Raw genomic sequence first — 20,694 nt, forward strand, 5'->3', positions numbered from 1 at the left:
AAGGCAGCCCCCTAGCTCTGACATCCCTCCATTTAATGCATGTATAGGTCCTGTTTGTGCATGTGTGAATCTGGGGACTGTGTGTATATGACACCAGAGTTGCAAAAAAGTGAATTTCCCTCAGGGATTGATAAAGAATATCTTCTTCTTTCCTTTTTCTTCTTTCATGAGAATGAGACAGATGGAGAACCCAAAGCTTTTTGCATCTGGCCATGGCGGTCGTTGGCACAGAGGCAAAAGATGCTTTGTCTAAAATTTGTGAGGAAAGAGAAGTATTCAGCATGTTTGCCAGGCATTTTGTAAACAAAAATCCACTGGGTACTTAAAAACTATTCTGAAATCTGTTTTGAGCATCACCCCCTCTTTAACCTCTTACAAAGAAAATGAAATGAAACGCACATTTACCTGCATGTCATTGTTCTGACACGCTGTTTTCTTGTGTTTTGTCACAACTTCTTTTGTAGTTGTAGAAATAATGTTGTGCACCGGGGGAAACTGCATAACTTAAACTCCACAATATGTTCTGGTGAATGCAGACTTCAGGCTTTTGAGTAGTTTTAAGCACAAGGCCGCTTGCCAGTAGCTACAGGACACATCTGAATTTCTGCCAGTTCCCGAAATTAACTTCTTAAAGTCTTGATTTTTTTCCCTTTAAGCTCATTCAAGGGTTTATATGGGTATGGTTTTATCAGATGGTAAATGCCTTCTACATCATTTTATACACATTTGTAATCGCCACTATAATTTAAAATAAAGATGCTGCTATTGCTGTGTGCAGCAGGGGTAAGAGATTATTAGACAAATTCCCTCTGCATGGTAATTACTGCAGGAAGACAGATTATCCCAGAAATGTATCGTTTTATTTTTCTTCTCAAACTGTTTCTGCAAACATTCACATGAATACAACTAAGCTCAAGGCCTGTTTTGTCTCTGTGTGTCTGCATGTTCTGCAGGGCCCGATCTTGGCCTTCGTCACTCACAGCTAATGGATGTCTTTACCCAGTATGCCTACAATGACAGTTTCAATGACAACGGAACATGGAGCTTCAACGAAACAGTCCAAGAGCAGAAGCACCCTTACAACTACTACGCCATGCTGCTCACTCTGCTCATCTTCGTCATCGTCTTCGGCAACGTGCTGGTGTGCATGGCTGTGTCCAGGGAGAAGGCCCTGCAGACCACCACCAACTACCTGATCGTCAGCCTGGCTGTCGCAGACCTTCTGGTGGCCACGCTGGTTATGCCCTGGGTCGTGTACTTAGAGGTGGGACAGTGGAGATGTACACACACTTACACAATATATACACAGATGTATATCACCCATTCCTCAGAATTTGGACAGATCATGTCCCTACCAAAAAAAAAAGAAAACAAAAAAATTTGAATTATAACTTACTGTATCAACACACTTTTTTCATTTCTGGGGTGAAACATTATTTGTTAAGGACCTAAGCTATATGAAAGAATGATGGTGTGATCTGCTTTCATTTTTTTAACTTCTAAACTTGCCCTCTGCCAGGAAATAGCCTTGTTCCAGACACTTAACAACTTCAAACAATTAAAAGATTGTGAAAAGCCTGTAAAATCCAGAACCAATAGTATAAACTGATAAAAATGTACTGTGAAAATGTACTGCTATGATCATCTTTGTTTTAATTTTTCATCTTTTATTTTATGTTGAAAAGTGGGCCTTTTAAAGATTTTTGTCAACTTGGTCAGATTTCTATGAAAACATAATTTAATCAGGCATAAAAGGAGTTAGTTATGTCACAAGGACTCCTGTCTCACTCCCTGGTTTCCAAAAGATGCTTCTCAAGTACTGGCAGGCTTTTATTTTTTGATAAATTCATTAAATAAAATTGCCATTGGGTGTATCTCAATCATAACACGCCCTTCGAACTTCAAACTAAATGAATTGTGGTTTAAAAATGCATATTTTGATTAGCATTAAGAGCAACTTTGAAAGGCAAAATTGCTGCTCACTACAACTGCAGTGAAATTAATAAATATATGACTCTTTGTTAACTCTATTACCTCTCTATTATTACTCTGTTACCTCTGACATTCATTATGAACGCTAAGGAAAAAATTACTGGGAGGTTGGCTCATTAAAAGTCGTACTAGGCAAGACTACTAAAATATATTTTCTCAGCCAAATTGAAGAGTAAAAATCAAAAACCCCCAAAAGTAAGGCTGTGTCCCAATTCTCAAGAATAAGTAATATTCTTTGTACATACTGGAAGAGATATACGTTGCTTGATATGCCCTATGCAGCAGACATGCCCACCATATTTTTACACCTCTATCTCCCTTTGTGTTTATCTTGCGTAATTGAAATGACATTTGAAGACAAAAGAAAGTGATCTGCAGACATGCAATATAACAATCATGAGATGAGTCCTGTTTCCATAGTATCTCCAGCATAGCAAATATATATAAACCTCAATAACACATAGGCACACACACGCACACAGGCTGTGAAAGCAATAAACACTCAGCTTTAAAGACAGAATTCAATTTGGCATTATGAGGTTAAAGGTCCCATATTATGCTCATCTCCAGGTTCATACTTGTATTAAGGGTTTCTACTAGAACATGTTTAAATATGTTTTCTTTTTGTTTGTTTGTTTTATATCTTTTAATATTCAAAAAACACTTTCTCCATATACACCAGTATTCACCCTCTGTCTGAAACGCTCCGTTCTAACGCCTGTCTCTGTAGACCTCCCTCCCAAAAGCCCAGTCTGCTCTGAGTGATTAGTGTCTCCGTGTCTTTCACATCTGCACCCCCCAGTTCCTGTGCACAGCCATTGTAGTCGGGAATGACTGCGACTGCACTGTAGCAGCAGTTTCTACCATATATTGTCGTCCTGATAGCTTGTTTAAAGGCACATTTTCTGCATATGGACTGTTTGCAGTGCTCTGTGGATTAAGTGTTTGATACTTTCACAGTATTTATGTAGCACCCACACCTGCTTTTTAATAGCAAAAAAAGACATGGAAATCTGACTTTATACAATGTGATATTTAAAAAAGAATAGCACAGCATATTATGCATACAGCAGGCATTTATATGAAATCTGGTGCCAGCGAAATACTGGTGAAGAGGGTTTGAGCCAAGCAAGCCGCTCGCAGTTATCAGCAGGTCATAGGCTCAAGGTGAAACAAGGGTGACGGCTGATATGTTCACATCAGCATTGTAAATATCAGTCCTGCAGTGGTTAAAGGCCTGTAATGTAGCAACACTATGTGACAACATCAAAATGTCAGACCGGTCTATCTGAGTCAGAGGTCAGATGTTTATGAATAATTCTCCCTAATTCTGAGATATATCATTTTGCATTTGCTGCTGTGTGGGATAATGCAGATCTATGTTTTTTAAAGCAGTTATGACACATCAATGCCTGCTAACCAGCGCAACCTAAAACAAAACAGGCTTGGGCCCGGCATAATATCGTCTCCAATCCACAAAATCAATAGCGAGCAGGATGTGGGCTCTTTCAGGAAAGTCTCCACCTTTTGGTTGTTGCTCATTTCTTCTGTCTGTCTTCTCGGTCCCAGGGTTATTTCTGACCGTCAGGCTTTAGGTTACGCTGTCTGATGTAGAGAAAGGCAATCTATCATGACAGGGAGTCCAATCTTCCCGTGCCTCTGAGTGAGTCATGATGATTATCACTCCGATCAGATTACAGTGTGCAAATCCATAGGATGTCATGGTCTCTGCTGGTCATGTATGTTTTTTTGTACAAACAGAAAAGTGGTGACTGGCATTGTGTCACTCTGTTGCAGTAATACTATCCAATTTCTCTTACCAAAAAAAACATAGGCACCAATTATAAGACTGAAGTGAGTTTATCTACAAAGTACACAACCTGCATTCTGTGTTTGTTTTGGCCAGAATTATTTGTTTGTTCTCTCTGTTTATGTGGGCTGCTGGGTCCACACAGAGGGAGCCAGCATCAAAGTATTTAGGAAACGTGGGAGTTGATTTGCAATCATCCACGGTACAAACTGTAGCGTAAAACTTTCCTAATAAAATATTAATGTCGATATCACAGCAGAAAAGTGAGTCTCTGATGGTGTAAAGTGCTTTAACTGCACAGGTGTACAACGTCTTTGGAGTGAGTAAACTGGGACCACTTTGAAACTTTCAGCAAATATAATATATAATATAGTAATATAATGTTTTTGGATACAAATTTGGCAGTTGTGTTTCCTGTAACTTTATATTGCTGGAGGCAAGCAGCATAAGGGCCGGCTGGCCGTTGGTCAATGTCAGGCCTTTGGTGAGTGTCCATCGCTGTAGTGTTTGTCCCGCACCGTTGGCACTAGAGAAGGCTTTTTTTCCAGCTGATTCAGCATGTTGAATTGGCATCAAATAGAGCCCATCAGTGAGTGGCATTACTCTGATTGGCAGTTCAGCTCAGTGCACAAGAGGTGAAATGGAAGTGAGGAACAAACAAATGGCTAAAGTGAAGAGGGTATGATATTGAAACAAATTTAGCTATTGATCGCTTTAGCAGAAATGGTTGGTAACTGTTCATGTTAATTTCCACTAGCGCACATCTGGCATCTGGTTGTGTTGTTAATGTGCCAACTGGCTAGCCAGTAGTTTGAATCCATCCACTCGTTCTTCCAGTTTCCCTTTTTTAAATAAGTAATACAGATTACCACCACCTGCTGTTATTTCCTGTAACGCAGATGCAGAAGTGCTAGTTCAAAACGGAGACAGGTGAATAAAGTAAAGATACATGTTTATTACAGATTAGGGTGTGCAGATTAACAGATGATGTGATGATTAAAGGTAGGGTCTGGAGGATTTTCCAGTTGCTGTTTGTAAACACACATTCAAATTTGGCCCCTCCTATCAGGCTCAACTCTCCCGGGTGTACGGAGCCCGGAGGTACGGAAGAAGGCTTCACAGAAGAGGTTCAGGCAAGGCTCGCGCTGGTGCACGCTCGGACACGCTCGGGCAGGGCACCTGCGCTCTCTCATTGGCTGGGGAAATCTCCGCCCAGAAGCGGTCTGAGCTCACAAAAACATCAAAATACAGTTAAAGGGCAGGAGCTCTGCAAACAGAGTCACCACCACACATGAGTAGAAGCCCATAGGTGATGATTAAGCAGGATTTCATTTGTATATGTCTATATTTTGTTTTGTTTGAAAATCCTCCAGATCCTACCTTTAAGATTTGACAGAAAGTCTTTGGTGCTTGGACTCCAGAATTTGATTTGTAATCAAGGGGCATCGGAGCAGCAGCAAGATAAATCCCCCATGGAGTCCAGACACTGGTGGTGGCTGATGACTCTGAGGCTGATGAGGCTGATGAATCATTCAGTATCAAACAGTTGGTAAGATGTTAGGCTGACAGAAAAGGTGTGTCACTGTGTTATTGATTAATTGTGATCAGCAGAACAGCCCTCAACAATGGCAGCAAGAAATTATGAGTGAGCATGCATACAAGGAGTCTTCAGCAAATGGTATTAGTAATAAATGACAGACTTAAGCAACAAAAGTCCAGTTTAATCTTCCTGAGTGAAAGATTGAACTTTCACTAGAGGTTCAGTTTGCTATGGGCTGTAGTCTTTGTGATGTGTTCAGGCACAACTTTTTGGCTGAAATACAGGCAATGTGAGGCAACACACACAAAAATGTTCATCATTTGTGTGTGTGTTGGCTGTAAGGTTACAAGGACACTTATTCAGTGGTCAGCTGCTCTCTTGTTTCTGCCAGCATGCAATGCTTCTTTCTGTTTATCTTTAGAGAATCCACAATTGTCACTATCTTCACAATGAGGACAGGAGCAAGCCTTAAAAAAAAGTAGTGCATTAAAGGGTTATTCCAGTAATATAGTATTGCAGTTCTGTATCACATCAGATTTAAAAAGAATCAAAACAAAGGAACAGAGGCTGAGATATCTTAACTTTTAGTCCCTCCTATGAGTCAAGCTCCAGAATCCTACATTTCCCACAATGCATGTCAATAACATTTGACCGTCCCTGCCTGGTAAATGCTCAAATCATTCAACTCCATGCCCCAAGTTTATAACACAAGCCAAAATAACTTGGTTGACGTCACTATTAATTTATCAGTTATTTTTTTTAGGCTTTATAAAGCTCCCAGCAGAGCCACAGATAACATAATTCAACTGTTTTCACAGGAACAAGTAAACTGTTAGTTGTGTGAAATCCCCTTTAAGAAAAAAAAAAAGACAACATGTGCTTTGAAATTTTTAGAATTTATCATCTAACATATTTTTATCAGCTTTGAGCAATCTGGTGTTCCTGTTGGATAATCCTAGAGATAATTTAAACTGGATACTTGTGAGGTCTGTTGTGCGTAGGATGAGCCCTGTGCCAACTAGCTATGTGACAATGACTTGGAGAACAGGCCTCAGTTTCTTACATAAACATGACTGTAGCCTTCTTCCTTCCTGTCCTAGTTGTTTCACAGACATTTTATCCCGATGCACTATTAACACTAATAACACCAATGTGGGTGAAATCCTCCTCAGCTGAATATGCTGAGAACCAAACACTGGCTGTTTGTCAAAGTCAGACTGGATTCATTGAGCATGTGTTAAGAGTGGGATGCTCATCTGATTTTGGCGTGTCAGGCCTCCTGCTAACTGAGACAGACGCAGTGGGACTGGTATAAATCCTTGCAAATAAAAGATATTATTTGGTAGAGGTGGGATAGATATTTTCTGAGGTAAATACCAGCCTATTTATAACAATGTCTGGATCCGAATTTGTGTTGTGAAAGGGAAGGTGACCTTCTATGTTGTTCGACACTCACAACAGCTCACAACAGCTTAGTTTAGGAGGGTTTTATTTATTCATTTCACATTCTTTGAGACATGCTTCTTCCATCAGAGAACCTAAAATCATGTGCGTCTTCAGATAATGACAACACTTGGCAGTAATTGTTCCGTGTTTTTCTCCTCTTCATCACACATAATAACCTCCAATCCCACACACTCCTTTTTCTTCTTTATCTATGTGCAGACATTTTATTTTCTTATGTCTCGTGTCACAGAGCATGGCCGTGACTATGTTTCCCCTGTTAATAATGTATCAGCATGAACTTTAGTGAGAGATTAGTCACAGGATGTGGGCAGGGCATTCAACTTGCCCTTTATTATTAAATGCTGAATTAGCATTAATTACCACAGTTTTTCGCTTTCTGTCAAGTGTGACTGATTTAGCGAGGGTACGGAGGGACATTTACGCATGGCTTGAGGTTCAGAGCTTGTTTAAAATCAAGGTGAATTAAATTATACTTTATATGTCTCTGCGCCAGCGATAGCCATAGCTGCAGGCATTATGTTTACGGGTTGTCCGTCCATCCCATTCTTGTGAACGCGATATTTCAAGACCCCCCCTGAGGGAAAGTCTACTTGGACTCAGTGATAAGATTTTGCTTGTCAAAGGTCACTGTGACCTCACAAACACGTTTTTGGCCATAACTCACTAACTCTTATGTTAGTTATGGCAAAATTTTACACAAATCTCTAACAGAATAAAATGGTTTAGTGATGATATTTTATATCTAAAGGTCAAAGGTCAACTTCAGTGTGAAATCATTGTGACAACTAGGGGAGAGTGGACTCAAACGCACGACTCTGGAGACAGTTTGGGTAAAATAACACAGTCTTTACTGGTGAAAAGGTAGGTTCGGTACACAGAAGGACTATCAGTGGAGGCAAACAAATCCAACAGGGATGAGGCAGAGGCAGTCAGTCAACAGACTAAATCCAAAAAACCAAGAAAAGGACACAGGGAAACAAAGGGCTAGAACGCTAGACACACAAGAAGCTAAGACGAACTGGCACTGAGAGAAAACAAGACACAGGGTGTTTCTCAAAGTCAAGGAAGGATACTCAAATTGAGGATTGGATCTCCAGGGGTTTTTATCATACAAGCGTGAAAAAAATATTGACAGTAACCTCATAATTATAATAATAATAACATGATTTAAATAAAACATAAAAGTTTAATTTAAAGCAGAGATGGAGCGCAAAGTGTCCACCTCCCGTCCTCCCCCCACTGTTCACATGATAATGACATGATAATTGCTTTCATTTTGTCAGCTTCAATTGGTGTGTTTTTCAGGGGAATGGTGTTGGGAACGGCCACAGAAAACACACTGGAATATCTTGCAGTTCAAAGCATCACTCATTTGTTTTGAGGTGAATTTATTTCAGAGGATTACACAGCAGTATAATGTACAGTCGGCGTGGTCAGCTGTTTCAGAGCAGCGTGGCTCATCAGATCAGATCAGATCCATTATTCGTATTACTGTAGCAGAGTGTGTGATCACACACACATAAAATATGGATCACTTTGAAATGACAGATTGATTCTGTGTGTGAGTCTGTGTTCATACTGTTAATGATAATTAAGAACTTTTTTCAGCTGTTGTCTTTACTTCATTACTCCACTTACTCTTAAATATGATCCAGAAATATATTCTCCCTAAAAGTCAAGACTCTGAAAATACTGCTTACATTTGTTAAAACTGTACAACAACATTAGAGAGTGCCAGAATCATCACAGCACCCTGAAACCTCCTCAGTCTGCTGAGGGTTAATGATGTACACCTGGGGACACTCGTTAGCCTGCTCCAACGTGTGTTCAATGGATGATAGGAAGGTCTCATGCCTTGCCTCTGCAGGATCCTTCCTTGGGATCCTTGACTTTGAGAAACACCCACACACTAAATACTCCGGTGAAGGGAAGGATAACGAGACACAGGTGAGGCTAATCAGGGCTGGACAGGCAATCAGGCACAGGTGGAGTCATCAAAAGGGAGGGAAAACACACAGGGGCAGGAAGTGAAGTGATCTGAAATGAGAGGAGATGTGAGTTTCAAAGTAAAATAGGAAATAACATGAATGAATGAAATAAAGGACATAACCTAATGTTGAAAGCAAGGAGAAACATTTGGTTAGATATTGAATTGGTGACACTAGTCTTAGGTGTCCACCTTGGAAGTGATTGTGTAGATCCTCTGTGTTGCCAGGTTGAAGATGTTTGTGAGGCACCCATGTTTTAGAATTTGCAGCTTCTTTGGAGCGACATCCATATTTGAAGCAGCAGTCATTTCTAAATATGAGTCTGGACAGACAAGGTTGTAAACTGCAGCTTGACTGGTTGGTGGAGGCGTACAACTACACTTCAGAGCTGGCTTTTCAAGACTAGCTCAGATAACATGAAGAAATGTCAGTAATTTTTAAGTATTTTTAAGATCTCATTGAGATAAAATTCTGAGAAGAAACAATTACACTCAAACAACCACAAAACCTGCATGCAAGAACAACAAAGACAGTCGGCCAACAATCAAAGCAGCAATAGTGAAACTTTAACATTCCCAAGAGAAATAAAAAATTTTAATTGTAGTTTGAAGTTCATTTTATTCAAAATGAGCACATGAAATCAAGATTAGTGCATACCTATATTGGTAATCTGAGGTTTGTGGATGAATGGTGGCAGGATTTAAAAAACATTATACTGCTTGACAACACATGAAACTGTCACTTTGACGACATGTTGTGTTGAGAGCTTCTTGCAGCACTTTTTTGTTGTGTCGTCAAGTCGTGATGTTTTGCGAGGGCTGCGCATGTGAAGTTGTGCCTGTTTGAATGTGTTGAGTTCTCAGGGCCACTGCGTGAATGCCATAAAGACAGCCAGGTTTTAGATGAAAGAGCAGAGTGCGTCAGTTTCATTTCACCCTGATTTTAAGTGACGTCTCAAATTGCATTTTCTAACCACTCTCTCTGTTCCCCAGTCCATTACTGCGTTTTCAATTTCCCCAACACCTTTCCTTCGCAAATTAAATCATAATGCTGATACATTCTGAATTATGATGTGCTGTGCAGATATGCACAGTGTAAATTAAGTTGTGGAAGTATATGTGTGTGGGGGGCAAGACAAAATTGAGAAAATGCATATACCTTGACGGTCAACATTTTATAATAATTATCCTCTTTTAGGATATATTTGTTTTGATTTCATTGCCTGAGACAAGCAGTTTAATAGCCACTGAATATGTTTCCCCACACTGATAGGAATAGATGTGTTGCAGCCATGATGGTCTGTAAAGGTTGTCAGCTCTTGTGAGGCTTTTAAATTTGTTATGGGCTGCAGCACTGATGAGGATGTTGTTGGTGGAGCTGGTGAACGGAGCAACCTGTAGATTGTCATATAAAGATCAAGAACAAGAAATTGAGTGATGTTGCAAAGGAGAAAAACAGATGATAATGTAGAGATACTGAGAAGACAAATGTCAGGAGCAAAAGGTTGGAGAAATGCAAAAAAAGAAGAGAGGAGGGGTTGCGACAGGGAAAAGGGCGCTCATTAGGCTGTCAGATCAGTCTGCGATCACTGCTAGTGTTGTCGACACCAATAACATACGGCTCTTTAAGCTACCTTTTAATTTTATGAAGATATGGCCTAGGGACAAAGATTAATCTGCTGCAGAGACGTAGGAGTTGACACGCTCCTCTCTCTTACCCTTTTCAGAGCCGTGGGAGGAAGCAGGCAGGATGTAGAGTCAGGCGAGGTGGGTGGCATCGGACTGCTCAGACCTGTCAGAGCACCACTGATGATGTTAGTTTCATCTTAGGGTTTGACCACGTAGCAGGGAGCAGCTGAGCTATGAATGCAGATAGATTTCGATCATCTTGTTGATTGAGAGCCACCTGCGGCTGCACAGCAGGTTGTGTTAAAGGTTAATTATCTCGCTAACACTAAGGGTGCCTATAGTTTTGCTATAATCTATAGTGTTTTATAAACAGGTAAGACATCAGGAAGACACTAGACAATCATCAGATAATCTGCCAATTTTCCACCATGTCAGGTGTAACATTGTTTCGATAACGTGAGTAAAACAGACCACTGCAATTGTGTGTGTGCTGTAAAATGTGGGTGCCAGCTGCTTTTCACCTGCAGTTTATCACTTCCAATGAGATAGTTCACGCCCGTTCAATCTGTTATCTATCAGGCCCCACTCACAGCTCAGGGCATTCAGATTTTCTTTCATGCTCATTCATAATAATCTCATTCATTCTTTTCCTTCTGCGGTGCAGTCTGCTCTCTATTTACTCTCTCAACAGTACGACAAACAAGGACTGCTTTTTGTTGCAGAGGTAAAACGCATCATTTCTGTCGAGGTTTTGCCTTTCACGGACAAGTGCAGTGGCTTTGTTCTGCTGTAAACTGCTGTTTGTTGATGTTTTTCTCTTCTAGGTAGTGGGAGAGTGGCGCTTCAGCAAGATCCACTGTGACATCTTTGTCACTCTGGATGTGATGATGTGTACGGCCAGCATCCTCAATCTCTGTGCCATCAGCATTGATCGGTGAGTTAGCCGCTGCGCAGATTGTTAAGGGCCTCATGTTATGCTTCCTGCAAGGATTTGTAATGGAAATCTTTAAGTGCATGACCATCAGAGCCCACGTGTCTATACACAGACTTAATGCCTTTTACAGACATGGATTTCACACCATACACAACAGCTGTATTTCACGTTTATTTCCATGGAAATGAATTCTCATCCAAATTACTGGCTGCCAGATGTTCCAGGGTTATAAATGTGAATATCTGAGATTGCAGCAATTTCTAGAAAATGTGCGCATAATCTAATGAACACCTGTAACACAGGTTCTTAGGAGACTGAAATGCAGTGTTGGGAACGTTACTTTAAAAAAGTAATTAGTTATAGTTACTAGTTACTTTCCACAAAAAGTAACTGAGTTAGTAACTGGGTTACTGCACTGTAAAAGTAATTAATTACCTGGAAAAGTAACTATAGCGTTACTATTTTTTATTAAATGCTCAAATATGTCAAATTGCTTGGACAGCCCCCTTAATGGAACTGTAATGAAACTCAACATTGAATATGTTAAATGAATGAAATTGACACTTAATAGAATAAATCATTATTATTAAACATTGTACACTTATCTACACTACACTCCATTGTTGTGCGTGCGTGTGTGTGAGGGAGAGGGAGTGCGGCTGTGGAAACATCCTGCAGTCCGAGATACTATCATGCGTTTGAATAAGTTATTAGACGGATATATAGAGAGAAAGGCGACGTTTAGAGAGCAAGCCCAAATAAGCAACTCCACTTTGGAAACAAGTCCAAAAAAACGCAACCTGTGACTACCAATATTTGTAAGCGACTTTACAAAAACACAAGCCTAAAGTGACAAACCTGCTTGTGAATACCCGCCCTACTCTGCCTCTGATTGGTTTATGATGAAATTTTCCTCTCCCTAAGCCAATCATCATCACTTATGCTTCCCCCTCACCTGCCCTCACCAAAGAAGAAACACTTTAAAGCTCCGCTGAGAAGGAGCTGGTTTGAGTGAAAGCCGCTTCAGTGAACTGAAGTAAAGCCGAGTAACGGCACATTTTATTGTGAGTAACCATAACGGCGTTATAACAGGGGAGACAGTAACGTTTTTGATTAGTCGTTACTGAAAAAAGTAGTGCCGTTAGTAACGCCGTTATTTATAACGCCGTTATTCCCATCACTGCTGAAATGGAATGGCAAAGTTGTGGACTCCTGCACACTGTTAGCATAAACTTAAACAAAGAAGCAATTATGTTTCAGTCATAAACCATTGTTGGGTAGAAAGTGGTATATTTAGGTACAAGCTTCAACAACCAATCACAGAGGTGGGAAAATCACATTCAGTAATTAAGCATGCATACAGTACAAAAACATACTTAAAAAGACCAATTAACACATTTTGTAACAGTGAAAACCTGAAATGAGGAAAAGAAGGGGAAAGGCAGCATAAAGTACCACTGATACTTATCAACAAAAGCAAGTTAAAGATATAGGAGAGGGGAGATTGTATTCAGTTTAGGTCTCCCACAAGAACATCATCGTAAGTAACATTAAAATGTCAAACACCATCCTCATGGAAAGACATGTAAAACTAAGATATTAAATACCAGTGAGCAGACCAGGCCTGTCATCAGGGGGGGTCAGAGGGTACGGATGACCCCAGCCCAAGGCATGAAAAGGTTTGTGGTTGAGCCTTAAATTGGATCAAGTACAACAATTTACTTACTGACTTAAATCCCTGACAATACAGTTTATATGTATTTACATGATACATAAATGTAATTTCATCATTAAAACACATCTGATGCCCCCCAGGTGTTGTGAAATGGTTCAGTCCGTCTGACATATGGTCAGGCGTGCGATGTGCAGAACTCACAAGTGAGGCAAACTGCAGCCTGATGAGCTACGTCAAGTAGCAGAGAGGTGATGGACAAATGTCTGACAAAAATGAAGAAGCAGCAGGTATGACAGGCAGAGCTGAAAGTGAGAAGTCAGAGAAGACTCATTTTTACCAAATAAAACCTTTAGTTTGGGGCTGCGCTGAAGCTACAGTGAAGGCACAGGTATCATATTAAACTAGAGGACCTAAAGCATCCACTGGTACCAACCATGTTGTGCTATCTTGTCGGAAAGGGGGCAAAATAACACTCCAAAGTTATGCTAAATTTTGGTGAGGCCTTTTTTTTTTTTAAATGGTGTATTTAAATATTTCTGCACACTGGGGTCCCTAAACAATCTTAGAGATTGGATGAATAAATGAAGTTAAAAACTATTTGCCCAGTCCTGATTTAATCTTGTGATTTAATCTCTTGCAGTAATTTCTTCAGTCAATGTTTAATTCTACTTCTCTCTAATCATTCATTAGAGGGCATTTTTTCAGCCCAGGACAAATGTGACTACCTCTGATTTTCATCATAAGAAAATAAGGTCTGAACATATATATATATATTCGCAGGAAGTATAAAAATGTATAGGTATCCATCCTTGGGTGTGAATTAGGGACCCTCTTTTGAAAATGTTGTCCCCCTGCCTGTATTTCCTAACAGCTTGGGCAGACATCAACTAAATGAAATACAATAAGTAGCTATGAAAAAGAAAAGTCTCACAAACAACATACGCAATAATAATAGCATATAATAATCAACATATGATAATGACAAGATAAATTGTGTAAAGAGACGTAAAAAAAAAATAAAAAAAATCAAAATGGCATCTAATTTTAATCTAACTTTTCATTTTCATTTTCATGTTTATATGATAGGGACAGATACATATACATAGAGAATTGCACAGCAATTAACCAATGCAATGTATCACAGCATTTATAGCTACTGCTAATTTCCAATGCCTGTCTCTAGAAGGGCCTTTAAAAAAAGAAAACATACAAAACAACATACACATACACAACAACAACAAATACACATATTTACATACAGATACACATCATGCATATTGTATACCTACCCTACCTCCCATCCCACCCACCTACACATGACTACATAACTGATTACCTTTTAAAAAATCCTTCAGTTTAATTTTAAAATGTCGACAGTTTTGTTCTGTTTTAAGTTGGATAGGCAGTCCATTCCATATATTAGCTCCCTTTATGACAAAGGATGTCTGGCCAAAGGAAGTCTTCCGGTACGGCACTTTACAGTTCCCTGCAGTGGTATTCCTAGTGACCAGTCCCACGGCCTGCAACGGTCGCACCATGTCACTGAGAACCTGAGGGGCCTGGCCATGTAAACACCTGCGTATAAGATTGGCATTTGCAAATGCAATATAGTTGTCAAAGCTGAGCATGTTCAGGTCTATCAGGACATGACAGTGGTGCGATCTTATTGGCCTTTTGCCTGAAATTTTTATTGCACGATTGTATAGCCTCTCCAGAGGTTTCATCACAGATGGCCTGGCCTGAGACCAGGAAGTGACACAGTAGCTGAGGTGTGAAAAGATCATTGAATGCACATATGTTTCGGCTGCATCAAATGTCAGACAGTCTCAGATTAGTCTAAATGTCTACAGATTAATTTTAACCGTTCTGCACATTTTTTTAACATGTTTGTCAAATTTCAGGTGAGTGTCCAGCATTAGACCTAAATATTTTACCTCAGAAATTTGACTGATTGGCTGTCCATTGATCTTAATGTCTAGTTCAGTTGATGTGGGCCATCTTCCAGAAGAAAAGCAAATGGATACCATTTTTTTTTACACTGAGCGACAAACACGCATTTCCAAGCCAACGGGCTATAGCTTCCAGATGTTTTGAGAGTTGTTCTGAAACTGCGGCAGCTGTTTTTCCATGAGCATATATGACAGCGTCATCTGCATACATCTGGAAACCAGCCCCCTGACATGCTTCAGGCAGGTCATTAATGTATAAACTAAAGAGTATCTGTCCTAACACCAAGCCCTGTGGAATTCCTGTTTTTATCTTTAAAAATTAGGATTTTGGCTTATCTGACCGTAATTTTAAAAAAAAACAGAAATAAATCTGACAATAGGAAAAGTGCCACATCTGTAGAGTAAGCATTCATTTGGTAAAAGCTGATAGAAATGACAGAAATATATTTAAAGAGTAAATAAACAGCAGGTTAAAAATCATGTTTTGCTGATCTCCAGTGGTTTAACATGCTGCAGTGATGTAGAATGGTACTCCGGGGGGTGGTTAGGATACTGTGACATCACTGTTGGGTGTGGTTTTAAGTGCAGCAGTGCACACTTCTGACACTGCATGTCTGACCACACATGCATTCATCACTGTTGCTGGGAATGGTGCAACAGACTTAAAAACTTTAACTAATGCGGGCAGTAAAATACTGATTACATGCTTATAAACATGTAATCAGACTTAAGTCTCAGACTTAAGTCTCAGACTTAAGTCTCAGACTTAAGTCTCAGACTTAAGTCGGAGGAAGAGTCTGCTGGCTCGAAACGTCACACTATGATTGAATAAATTTTTCTATGGGAGCTTCAATTGGTGTGCAGATCATCTCTTTATTTTCCACGTATATACTTTTTTGATCCAGCACCCTGAATTTTTCACTGTTGGATGTGTGTGTTTTTTGATCTTTAAATTTTTATAAAGGCCATGAGTGCACAGCAGCTCCATTCACCCCTTATGGAAAAATATTTTTGTGCCATTCCTTCCTATTTTTGCTCATTTTGGTAGAGAAACAAGCAGAAGAGACAACACTAACAGCTTTGCCTTTTTTAAGTTGATATGTTGAATGAGTGACCAAACAGTAGCTTATTCACCCACTGATATGGAGCAACATTAAATGAATTTATTACTACGTCAGACCACCAAAATGAAGTCTCCTTTTAGCTCTGTTCTTGTTCTCTACCAGCTCTTCAGGGAAATACGGTGCTCTTTAGCTGCTAAATGCACCAGTATGTTCACTATCAGGTTGCTAACTGTGTCTGTTTGCTGTTTGGTGCTGAGCAGGTGGTGTACGGTGGATATTTAGAGCTTTTCACTGAAAAAACTGCTCGCATCTGCTTAAAATTACAATGAGAGTAAATCAAAAAAGCTGTAAAAGCTCTGTAAAGCTGAATTTGTCACTAAGTTTGTTACTACGAGCAACCCCTTGCATCTACGTGTTTTAATCTGTCGTTAATATAAAAAAGGTGATCCTAGCAGAGATATATAAATACACAAATGATTAAAGTGTAGCTCATGACAGCACCTGTTTTGTCACAAGATTTCCTCCCCCCGGATTAATTAATGCCTCGTCCCAAAATAAATTCAGTTATTTGTGTAACTGGCATGATGACACGTTCATGAATGACGATGCCTCTATCAAAGTAGATCACAAGCTGCTGGAGGAAGTAAAGTCACACCAGAGAGCTGTTAGTCTGAACAACACAAATTTTGAACATTTAATATAAAAATACTGTGAGAGGTAATCATGTTATGTTGACAACCACAATGTGTATTAAATGTGTGATAGCGCAGTTTGCTCCTCATAGCATCTGAAGAATACCAAGGACATAATGTTTCCCCCATTATTGTTCTGTAGAATTCTGTCAAGTTTGTAATTTTACTTGATTTTCTGTTTGACTGCATTTTACATCTCAAATCCATGTGCAAAATAAATACAGGCCACGGTCACACACAAACACACCTTCAACTCTTACTGTAGTGAATGAATTAGAATGCAAAGGCCTCTCACATGTGGGGAGAAGCTTATTAAAAGCTACTCTGAATAATCTCATGGTAGATTAGTGTTTACGTGTATTTGAAATGAACAAGCAGAGGAGAATAACATCAATATTACCATATATATTATTTGATATCTGCATGCATGCTGTGTACTTGTGACTACTAATCTCTAGAAGGATGAGTGTGACACCATCAAGAGTCACTCTCTGATGTCCACCCACGTGATGCTGATTTGTGAAAGTTCAGAGAAAAGTCACAGAAAAATTTGTTTCCTTTTATCGATGCAGCCGCTCCAGGCAACGTTGTATTTCATACATCAAAGGGTTGTTTCTTTTCCCAAGTAACTTAAGATAAAATACACTTTGTTCTTTGTTCTTATTAACCAATGTGAATATGTCGACAACTTACTCTTGGAATTTTGTGACCACAGGCTAGAAAATTACTACTATTATTACTCTGCTGTTGCAAGTATGGAAACATTAAGAGCAGCTGGGAGTTGGCCAATCAGATCAGCTAAAAAGCAGAAGACTAATAGGTTTGAAACAAAACTCCTTTTGTGTAGGAGGTGATATGAATGTACACATGCCAAATGTTATTGAATAGAACTCAAATTAAGTTGCCAAAGGAAGACTGTTTTTTAATTGGAGCCATAAGACACTTTCCCACCAAAATGCTCTCAGTTAAATGCACTAAAATATTTTACAGAGCAGTTTGCCTTCAACATTAGTGACATGTAGAAAGATCAAATATTCTTCTGTAATTTGTATCTTACTGTGACGAAAACTCTGTCTGTGTGTCTGTCTGTGTGTCTGTTCCACGTTTTTCTCCTCACTGACTTGGTCAATCCATGTGAAATTTGGCACAGTGGTAGAGGGTCATGGGAGGATGCAAATGAAGCAATATTTCATCAATTGGCCAAAGGGGGGCGCTATAGCAACCGATTGAAATTGCAAGCTTTGAAGAGGCATATCTCATGCCCCCGTATGTCGTAGAGACATGAAACTTTGCACAGAGATGCCTCTCCTCATGAGGAACAAATTTGCCTCAAGAACCCATAACTTCCGGTTATATAGATTTTTCGCCATTTTGAATTTTTTTGAAAAACACTTCAAATCGATCTCTTCCTAGGAAGTTTGACCGATCTGCATGAAACTCGGTGAACATAATCTAGAGACCTATATCTAAAGTTCCCTNCTGGAGAAATTTAACTCTAATTGGCAACTGAGTGGCGCTATAACAACAGAAAAATGCTTAAAAATGGCTAAAATGCGACCGATCGCTGTGGCTCCCCCTGTGGCCAAATGTTGTTGGTGTTTTTTTTTTTCTAATTTTTGGTATGACTAAGTCATGGTATGGTTTGCTGTACACAGGGGCGCCACCAGGGATTTTGGGCCCCATGAAAGAATTTTTACTGGGCCCCATACACAGCTGGCCGGGAGGTCGGCAAAAATTTTTGATGCTATTTTACATAAAACTATGCATTTTGATGCTATTTTACATAAAACTATGCATTTTGATGGTATTTTTGACTATCATTCCCATATTTGTGAAAAAAGAACAATCTCTTCCTCCACTTCCATATTCCTCCCTGACAAACTTGAAGAGGATCCTGGACCTGGCTCTGTAGAAGGCTCTGTACGTTACATAGCCTCTTAATCATGGGCCCCTAGAATCCTTCTCCTTTCCCCCCCCTTTTCGGCGCCCCAGGCTGTACATAATCATGGAAACTGTCAGTGTGTCATTCTGTCTGTCCCACGTTTTTCTACTCACTGATGTGGTCAATCTGTGTGAAACTGCACATAGGCATTGAGGATTGGCATAGGTAGAAGGTGACAAAGCTACCAATAGTTATGGACTAGTATGTTATAATTTTCTTAGTGCAGTTAGTCATATTTAAATGTGCATCTTAACTTCTTTGTAATTTGTAAATAATTTTGGTTTATTGCATAGTCATGAAACTTTGATCAATTATGCAGTCTTTGTTCTTGTCTTTTTTAAAAGGGAAGGTATCATTATGAGCATATTTTGGCTTCTAATCTTCCCTGCACCATGTTCAAATTTTTTAATACCCTTGTCTACTCACATGTGTGACGGGATAAATTAAAAAAAATTCAATTGAATAAATATAAATTAAATGAATAAAACTACAGTACTTCAAATACTGCAAGAAAAACTAAAATCTGCTTAAACTGTTTACATAAAATCTCTGCTCTCCATGTTAATCCCATTACTGTGACATAAAATATGATTATGGTAATCCTGGGAAAATGAGTTCGGAGTTTTCCTTTAAGAGATGTTCTGTGAAATGTCTCCTACATCTCCAGTGATTTAACCTGTGTAACTTGTGAATCTGTGCAGGATGTCCTTCACATTTGCAAAAATGCATAGACATCTGTATTTTGCTAAAGCTTGGTAGCATGTCACAAGATTAGATAAGACACCCAGCATGTTATTTTTATGATCATACGAATTATAGCTATATTTATGTAATTAACTGGCAATTCTTGAATGAATCTGGATTAAAGATTTTTCCTTTAAGGTTCCAACACTTGATGTGGCATGCGAAATTGCACGTTCCTTTAATTAAGAACTGCAGCTGTAATGCTTATATCATTCCTGCTGCTATTTATGGCTGCAGACTTCTTAGAGGAAAAGCTTTGATAGTGATCAGCTGTTAATCTAAAGCAGCACAGATTCTTTTTTTTTTTTTCATCATATTGAAATATCTTGACGTGCATATAGATGTGTCCTGTGACATTTTCCTGCAAGATTTGTGCATTGTGTACGTACTTGAAGTTGGATGCATTTCCCTCCTCATAAATCATTCACAAAATGGATGATACCATCTGCCTGTGTTCCTGTAATTGTTCTTGGAGCTGTGTGTAAATACTGATACCCCTTTTCCACCAACATGGAAGGAGTTCTGTTCTGGTTTGCACAGTTATTTTGAACCATTCAGAGCATTTAAACCAAAAATAAATAGATTCAGAATCAGAAAAGTTGGTTTCAAGCTGGAACCAAACAAATAAATACAAAGAAACAGGAAACCATGCCAACAAAAGTGGGGATGTCTTATTCTACAGGTTGGAAAGAGAGCATGGAGTTTTGCACATATTAGTCTTCTACATCTTCTTATTATCAACAGTTGTTCCGTACTTGTTTTTTTTTTTTTTTGGATACAAACAAATACGTGACTAGTGACAGTTCACAGGTACTCATTATGACATGCTACTACTGTGTACTTCAGTTGCGCATTGTGCAATGCCTTCCCCTGACGATGCATCCTTGATTACAATAGTTCTGCTCAAAACTGGTGCAAACCCGGACTGGTTTGTGAGTTTTTCTAGTCTTTCGACCACTCAAAGCGCTTTAACAGTACATATCACATTCACACATTCACACACACATTTACACACTGGTGGCAGAGGCTACCATACAAGGTGCCACCTGTTCCTCGATAACCATTCACTCGCACTCACACACTGATGGAACAGCAATCGGGAGCAATTTGGGGTTCAGTATCTTGCCCAAAGATACCTTGACATGTGGGCTGGAGGGATTGAACCTCCAATCTTCCCATTAGTGGACAACCCTCTGAGCCACAGCCTCCCCAGGTTCCAAGAACCCTGAACAGAAGTAGTTGAAGAACCAGAGCCAAACCAAAATTTGG

General features: G+C 39.4%; 1 protein-coding gene across 1 annotated transcript in view; it reads left to right on the forward strand.

Annotated features, from left to right (window-relative positions):
• drd2a (dopamine receptor D2a) overlaps nt 1-20,694 on the forward strand; it is a 61,126-nt gene that overhangs the window by 31,728 nt on the left and 8,704 nt on the right. Inside the window, exons 2-3 of the mRNA XM_050074288.1 lie at nt 954-1,264; nt 11,250-11,359. Of these exons, the coding sequence (XP_049930245.1) occupies nt 986-1,264; nt 11,250-11,359 (389 nt within the window). The 5' untranslated portion in view covers nt 954-985. The remainder of the gene's footprint in view (nt 1-953; nt 1,265-11,249; nt 11,360-20,694) is intronic.

Source organism: Epinephelus moara, chromosome 2 (assembly GCF_006386435.1).
Source record: "Epinephelus moara isolate mb chromosome 2, YSFRI_EMoa_1.0, whole genome shotgun sequence".
NCBI lineage: Eukaryota > Metazoa > Chordata > Actinopteri > Perciformes > Serranidae > Epinephelus > Epinephelus moara.